The following is an 8714-nucleotide window of genomic DNA, read 5'->3' as shown; positions in this document are numbered from 1 at the left end:
GCCCAATGAAGAGAGAATATATGATGAGCACAAGTTCATCTAATCATATGCCAATAATCTGGTCCTTTTGCTTGCCTATGATGGTTGGTCGATTTGATCTTGCCAACCTTAATGGTCAAAGTGGAGCCTTTCATGCAGGTGAGGGAGCTAGAGGAGGTGGAGTGGAAAAGGGTCAGATGTAGGCAGTTATGACGCTTGGTGGAAGACTACCCATCAAACTTTTTCTTGCCATCCACAAGACGCAAGCGGGAACATGATCTTATTGATAGGGTATTAGATTGTGGGGGAATCTCATTATAGAATTCATACATGTGGATGATAATTTTTGTACTGAGCTCAACTCGATAGTGGGTGAAGAATCCATTCAAAATGAACAATAGCACAACGGGTAGGAGGAGTTGTTTGACGGAATGGATTCTAAGGTCTCAGAGTACCAATGGGTAATTTCTAGGTAGAACTTTCACCACAAAAGAGTTAAGGGATGCCTTAAACACTATCTACAATGACAGGGCACCTGGTTTGGATGTGGACAATTTGTTTTATTGAGCTCAACTTGATAGTGAGTGAAAAAGTCATTCAAGATGACCAATGGTGAAATTGGTAGCAGGAGTTGTTTGAGGGGTTGGATACCAAAGTCTCTGAGTACCAACGGATATTTCTAGCTAGAATTTTCACCGTGGAAGAGTTAAGGGATGCCTTAAACACTACGGAGAATGATAGAGTTCTTGGTTCAGATGGGCATTCTACAAGGCATTCAGGGATTGCATGGGTTGAGATGTAAGAGATATGGCTAATGTGGCAATGGCCAGAGGATTCCAACATACATGAATCCATGACTAGTAAAATTGTTTCCAAAGAGGCAATCGTGGGTCCAAGCTTAGGGACTGGCACCCAATCACCATTTTGAAAGCCTATAAGATTGTGGGTTAGGGACTGCTGGCACCCAATCACCATGTTGAATATAGCCTATAAGATCATGACCAAAGCTTTCGCTTGAGGATCATAGAGTTGTGCAATGTGCATGTAGGTAGTAGATCTAGAGTAGTGTGGATTTTGTGAAGGGGTGGGATATCTTTGATAAAATCTTGAACTTGTTTGTTGCCTTAGACCATGCCTACAACACGTGTCAGAGGGTTATTCTATTTAGGTTTGACTTAGATAAGGCCTACAATAGATCTAGATGGGACTATATACTTTTTGTGTTGGATAGGCTTAGCTTTAGGTCGGGGTTTTTCCATATAGTTGTGGATTTGTTTGGGGGGGGGGGCACTAAGCAATGTGTAAGATAGCAATGAATCGAAGGGTTTCTACATTTTTATGTCGAACCTACAAATTTTTTTTGATAACATCTTGAACTTCTGTGTTGCCTTGAACCATGCCTATAACATGGTTTAGAGGGTCATTCGACTATTCAGGTTTGTCCTAGATAAGGCCTACGATAGAGTTAGATGGGACTGCGTCCTTTTTGTGTTGGATAGACTTGGATTCAAGTAAGGGTTTTTCCATATGGTTGCGACTCTATCCTAGGGAGGCCACTAAGCAATACATTCTTAAGATAGCACGTGGAATCAACAGAAGGTGTTTTATATTTTTATGGAGAACTTACAAAAATCCTACATTAATAAGGGGTCTTAAAATCCAAAAAGTGAAAATTTTCATACATCAGGGATACTTTTATCATCTTAAAATTTATAGAAGGGGTGTACATAGGTTATAAAAATCCATAGGTAGGGAATTCCTTTAATACCCCTTGATCGCATGTGCTAAATGGGGTTTTTACTTAGTGACCCCATGAGGGCTCTATTTGATAATGCCTCTGCTATCTTGTCCCTCAACAGTGGAGTGGTAGGTACTTATGATCTTAAGAGATCTATCCAACAGGGGTGTCCCTTGGCACCTTTGCTCTTTGTGATTTGCACAGTGCCTCTGATACACTCAATCATGTGTACCATATCGGGGTTGGTCGTATAAAAGGTGTCTCCCTTCCTTTTGGGGGGCAACGTAGGTCATGGCTTTTTGCTAATGACATGGTCTCCTTCGCTTGTGGAAGAGAGAGAGAGAGTGTTGCTGACCTAATGGCTACCTTGGCTTTGTGATTATAGTGTAGTTAGTCAAAGGCATTCACTATGAGGACCGAATATGGGCCCTCTCTAGAATGACTAAGAGATCTGTGGGTGTAGTTCGTACAAATGGGCAAATCAGTAGTAAGATATTTTGAGCTCCTCTTAGCCTTGGGTTTACTATCGGTAGACATTCAATTGGTTTGTTGAGAATTAATTAAAGGAAAACTAAAGACATGGCATGGCTTACAGTTGGGCTTGAATGCCAGGTTTCTGTTCATCCATCACATTCTCTTAGTGAAAATGAGCTATGTAGCCACGATATGGAAATTTTCCAAAGCTAATAGGTTGGAGATACAAAGACTGTTGCATTTGTCTTCATGGGTTGAATATAATGCAAATAAGAAGATGCACCACAATCTGTGGGATCCCAACAAAGTGTCCAAAGCTCAAGGAGGTCTAAGCCTGCCAGATGTAAGAGTGCAAAAGGTCCCTCATCTATAAATGGTTCGGTTCGTCTCTTTCATGCTCGCTCTTCCTAGTAGGTAGAAATTGTCAAGGTGTTCATCAAGAAAGGTATGGGTAAAAGAGTTGGACTAGCCTCTCTTGGTATGATCATTTGGTCTCTGGCTTCCCCTTGTAGGTAGTGGGGTCTGACCTTGCATCAAGATAAGTATGGGCTTGGAAGGAGGGCATTAGCCATCTCACTTGGAAAGGTCATAAACGATTGAAGGGTGACTCAAGCCTACTCGAGAGCATTTGGTAGAGCAAGGCTTTGGGATGAGCCAGTTGGGCTCCATGATATAGCAGGGACACACAACCTATATACAAGAAAGGTTTGAGGTCATGGGTGGACGAGGGGTGGACTTGTGGGAGTCCAGATCAAGGATTGTGTCACGGTTGATCAAATTGGTAATTAGATACCCTTCCATGATTAGGAAAAGAACATGTAGGCTATTCTTGAGTGGATCCTTGAGTCGTGGCAAATGAACACGATCACCTAATCATCGTGGAGTGCAGATCAATGGGTATGGGTAAGATCCACCTCAGAAAAATATTAGCTAGATTAATGTATCGCCACCTAAGGTAAGGCGGGGTCACTCCTCCTCGAGCTTAACAAAAAATAGACTTTGAGAAGGCATTAGGCTTGGAAGTGACAAAGGGTGCCAACCATTTGGAAGATTTGTATGGTGGCCAAGGCCCGGTTTCTTCTCTAGAAAGTGATATATTAGTGGCTTGAGAGTGGCTTCCTACCAAAGGTAAGTTGGTGAAACACCTTCTGGTGTCGCTTGTGTGTCCTCTATGCAAAAAATAGGTGGAAGTTGTAAGTCACCTTGTGTGGTACTGCCCGATCTCCTGCAAAGTCTTGCCAAAGGTGGAGATGGAAATATGAGAGTCTCGCATCATGGTGAAGTTCTACATTGGACCAAGGTGGAGTCCATGGTTCTTTTGGGTGAGGACGTGCACCTTCTATCTTCATAAGCAACTTGCTAGCTATATGTTTATGTAGCGATCATGATTGCATTGTGGTAATTCTGTAATAATCTTGTGTTTAATGTAGCTGAGGGAGTGCGTTTTAGAGAAACAACTATTGCTAATTATGTGAAGGGGATTTTAAGGGATATGGACTGGGTGTTAACTTAGGACCCGGTGTTCTTTCGATAATTATAGTCTGAGGGTAGGTGGCCCTTGTACTTGGTCTTTCATTGGGCTTGACCAGCTCCCTAATCTAAATGGCACTAGAGTAAAAAGAAAGAGGTGGGGATCCCACTATATGGCCCTGCCTTTTGGAGTGTCATTATAAGTCCAAGTGTAGGTAGCCCGATAAATATTTCGAATAATTTGGGAAAGGAAACGATAGGTGTAAATTGGAAGGAAAGGAAAAGAGAAAAAGCAAGTCAAGGTGAAGCAATATTGGGAAAGGTAGACACGTGTGCGTGTGGTGGATGGGCCATTAAAAAAGTGGGGACGTGCCTATTTTGGCAAGAGTAATATAAATGTGGTGTCATACAATACCTAGCAAAAGACACAAGCTTTATGATAAAAGACAAAAACATTTAGGACCTCCAGAAGCAAACAAAAACCTTAAACCCTAAACACATTAGAAGCCCTTAAACTTTTACTAACCCACATTTAAGCCTCACACTAACCATAATTTGCAAGGTCAAACTGACCAAATGAACTAACTTCAAAACTTTAGCAACTCACGAACCAAGTCATCCCTTAGGACCCTTGCAACTCCAAAAAAAGAGAGTCTAAGGTTTTGTATTATTTAAGGTTCATAAGAAGTTTGGGCCTTTATGGGTTGACAAAGATGATAGCGCCTCTTTAACCTTATCTCTCTGTTGTTTTCTCCTCTTGGATAGCCGCTCCAACCTTATTTGTCTTGTTTTCTACTCTTAGGTATGTCTCGCAATGTGCGTTGAAGTCAAAGCGATGACGCTCTTTGAAAATGTCCAATCCGACCGAGCAACGTGCACACACGTCGCCGGCAAATTGTATTATCGCTACAGTTGCAGTGCGAGATATAGGATCAGCCATTGAGCCTAGGAACCAACCCGTATGCAGTGCATGGGCTGATGTCCAAGATGGGAGTATGGACTCTGAAGCTTCACGCGGAAAAATTCAAGGAAGATACGTAAACGTGCGCCGCATGAAGTGGCGGGTCAGTCTAATCAAATCGATAGCGTCCGGTACGTGGGCATTGACCACATCTTGTATAAAACGAGGTACTACGGATGAACTTCCAACATTCAGAACCAACATGGCCCTCTTCAACAATGTCCATCTTTCCTTCCCTATTCTCCTTACCCTTATCGTTGCTGCTTTCGCACATTCTGGCCCTCCCCATTACAAGAAACCCACTCTCATGTACTATGTCCAGGTCTATCAAGGCGTCCCTGACCTCGACTATATTATCCATGCCCCCAATCCCAACGTCACTAATTCCTTCGGAAATACTGTGCTCTTCGCACTAAACGTCACCGAGGAGGTAGATCGCAATTCTGCTGAATTGGGGCTAGCTATGGGTATCGTGATCGATGCCAGTTATACTTCGGCATATGTGGGCTTCGAGTTGGAGATCGTTACTTACAATGATGGACACTACAACGGAACCATTCACTATCAAGGCATCAGTACTGTGGAGTCGCCCGAACTGGCTTTGATTGGAGGCACTGGAAGCTTCAGAGGGGCCAGAGGTTACGTGATTATACAACAAGCGGCGATCAGTCTACCTTATATCACATATAGTCATACGATTCACTTCCTCTAGCCATTGCTGTATGTTATTGGAGCACCCAACATTAGTCCATTCGTTCTAACTAGACACATTAAGTACATTAAATTATTTCCCGTATTTCCTTGCTGCCAATACCGGCGAATTTCTTGATTTCAATGATTTCCAGCTTTTCAGGCGTATCTATATGATTGGAGAGGGGCTCAGACCTCTCCTATGTATTGTAATGATCAGGTGCTGTCTCTTCTTGCGAATAAACGCAACGTTGCAGAATGCTTCTCAAACTTACATAGCTCGATTTATTGCTTCGTCTATTCTAATTTGGTGACGTGAAAAAAGTTCACATTAGAAACCGGCGTCGCAAGTGTGGACGCTGGAAACCGTGGCAGTGCCTTGTAGACAAGGACAGCTTCGCAGAAGGAGTTTCGAGGACGTATCCGCATGGAGTGGGGCCTCCTGGTGAATTTCCCCGTTTATGGACAGTCTGGCTGTGTGAATCCGACAGGGGAAAGTGAGTTTTGTCTTGTTGTGCCTACGACTTTCACTGGGACGAGTATGGGATAATGGGAGGACGTCGAGATCGTGAGCTATAGAAAGTCAAAGTCAGCTGATATAGAAAGTCAAAGTCGTCAGCTGAGTTTGTGGTCGTTGAGGGGTCACTTCTGCGTGTTTGTTGACTGCTATAGTGGACGCTCCACAGTCGAGAGTTGGATTCTCGTGAAAGTTTGTCAAGCGAAATTAATATTTAAACCAGAATCTCTAAATGCGACTAATAGATGCGACTAATAGGAGGTGCTTTAAACCATGTTCTCTCAATCACACTAATAGGAGGTGCTCTCTATACCTAAGGTATGTAGCCTTCCCAACATGTAGAGGTGGTATCCTTGTATGATGAGCACTTGTGCTCTCGTGTTTCTAAAAGTGGTTGGTTGTAACCACTTCCCCATGCCAAATAAAGTACAATGGTAGGGCCCCTCGACAAGGATACTTGGTATTTACAATGTTGTAACTATATGCTAATAATAGTACTAAGCCATATATGACAACAACTATGCTATCAATACTCCACTATTCTTTTGGACAATACATCTTTTTTAAGGGCAAAAATAATAAAAGGGTAGCAAATAAATGATGGGAATAGGGTCATGTAAAGTATTAAAGGGCCACATGCATTGCTACGATTTCTTTAAAAGTGAGATCTACACAAGACTTCCAGCTAGGTTATTAGTGCAAGAAAAAGTTCAGATCAAGATAATTCATTGATGCTTCCACTCTAGTTTTCTTTTCCCTATGAGGGGACTCCTATATTCTTGGTTGTAAAGAATTACTCTTAATTGCTTCTGTCATCTATGATCAAGAAAGAAGTTCCTCGCTAGCTAGTGTTCACCTTGAAGCATTGCTCTTCTACAATAGGGTTTTGACATTGCCTACTTGGAATAGTGATGGTAGTAGGTTGGAACAATTTGAGTTATAGCTGTGCTTATATGTCTTCATTGAATTTGATATGCACTAAAGCGTCTTTCAGTGGAGCTAAATATAGGCTATCTAGCACAATGCGTCTCTGTGGTTACTTTTACATACAAATATATACTTGCAAATGCTTGCAATATGGGATTGGGGGAATAAAAACAACATTTTTTAAATTGAAGTAGATGGATGAGAAACTAACAAGCCCTCTCTTTCAATACATGTTCTTGATTGCGAGGAAAAGTATGATTCATGAAAAAAATACTAATGTTCATGTAATCTAGGTTATGATATGTTACATGTTGTAATGGTGATGTTTATGTAAAAACGTACGAGCTCATGTGGGTGATGCTCTTATTCGAATTCATGTATTTTTTCGGTTTTAATTCTCACAAAGTATCAGTATTTAACTTGAAAATAAAAGCAATAGGCTTCAAGACGTTCACAAGGAGGCCCCGATCTTGATGGATCCTTTGTCACATCTCATCCAAGATTCTATTCATACCATTTATTCCTTTGTAAGAAAAAGGGGCAGAGTATTGCATTTCACTGCAAAAGCAAAACCAATAGTAGAATTTCTGGTTCAATAAATCTAGCAAAAGCACAAGTATATAGCTAGGTGCACAAAGCCTACATCAATTTATATAGACTTTGAGCCAAAAGTATTTCTCTATAATTTTAAATGATCTTTAAAACAAAAATGCTAGGCACTTCCATACCAAGTTTGGGTTGAAATACCATTATATAATCTCCATATTATCATGATGAAGTCAAAGAATAAAATATCATTTTGTAAATATAATATAGATGGAAAAGAATGAAAAGTCCTCTCCATAATAAATTAATGAAGTAGTGTTTACATCAAGAGTTTCATCTACAACCAAGTCCATTATTCCAAATAAGTTAATCTCTAGCACTAAAATTAGATCCTTTGAGGATGTCTTCAAGCAAGTGCATCATTCCAAATAAATTTATCTCTAGTACTATAGTTGGATATGCTAATGGCGATAAAAGAACTAGAAAATGTACAATCTATGCATCCCTTAGAACATGATAATCTTCCAATTTCAAAGTTCTTCTCTCATTGCTACTGGATCCATTGGAATCACTAGCATCTCTCTCTCTCTCTCTCTCTCTCTATATATATATATATATATATATATCCACCTTTTTATCTTCAAAGGAAAATTTATTTCAAACATCAACTTAGACCACATACCACCATATATATTTGATCAAAACGATCCCAATGAAAGACCATGTACATTTAGAATGAAAGTTGATAAAGTGGGGGGAGAGAGAGAGAGAGAGAGAGAGAGAGAGGTGCACATGATATAGCTACCTGTACACTATGTTGTATTGAACATAAACATGAATGAATACTGAACCCGTGCGTTGCATGGGCAAAGATGCATGACCATCCTCAACCACTCCCCATCTGAAGGTGGATGTTTGATTCTTAAATTTTGGCTAAGTCTTAACCCATGGCTCTGAGACCTTCCATCTCCTCCTTTCATTCCATTAACCTTCCATCTCCTTCTTCCTCATGAAGGTGACCTTCCATCTCCTCCATTCCATTGACCTTCAATCTCCTTCTTGCCCCTAAAGCTGCCTCTTGTCTTTCCACCTCCTCCCCAAGGCCTGCCTCTTGTCTTTCCACCTCCTCCCCCCTCCAAGCCTCCATCCAAGAGCTGCTTCGTTGTGACCCGTGCCAGGCTCTTCTCCTCCAAGCTGCCACGTGTACTCTCCTTTTTTTTTTGGGGTGTCCGAGGTTAATAGGTTAAAGATATATACATGAGAACCCATTAGCCTTGAGGTTAAAGGTTAAGGTTTTCCCTATGAACCCTATCTAGATAGTGCAATTTACAATAATATCCTCAACACCCCCTCTTAAATTACACTAGGTAAGTAGAGGGTGCATGTATAAGATCTTTTTGTGTTTCATTTGG

The 8714-nt window shown here is 41.1% G+C and overlaps 1 protein-coding gene across 1 annotated transcript; it reads left to right on the top strand.

Annotated features, from left to right (window-relative positions):
* The first annotated feature begins 4824 nt into the window (after positions 1-4824).
* Positions 4825-5697, top strand: LOC147890507 (uncharacterized). The gene is made up of 3 exons (XM_087390304.1): positions 4825-5260; positions 5468-5532; positions 5638-5697. The coding sequence occupies exons 1-3, from the start codon at positions 4825-4827 to the stop codon at positions 5695-5697; spliced, it is 561 nt and encodes a 186-aa protein (XP_087246430.1).
* Positions 5698-8714: the final 3017 nt, after the last annotated feature.

The sequence above is a fragment of the Dipteris shenzhenensis genome, chromosome 19, assembly GCF_047967505.1.
Source record: "Dipteris shenzhenensis isolate YYH24624 ecotype China chromosome 19, Dip_SZ_1.0, whole genome shotgun sequence".
NCBI classification, from domain to species: Eukaryota; Viridiplantae; Streptophyta; class Polypodiopsida; order Gleicheniales; family Dipteridaceae; genus Dipteris; species Dipteris shenzhenensis.
This window is presented reverse-complemented; position numbering and strand designations above follow the sequence as displayed.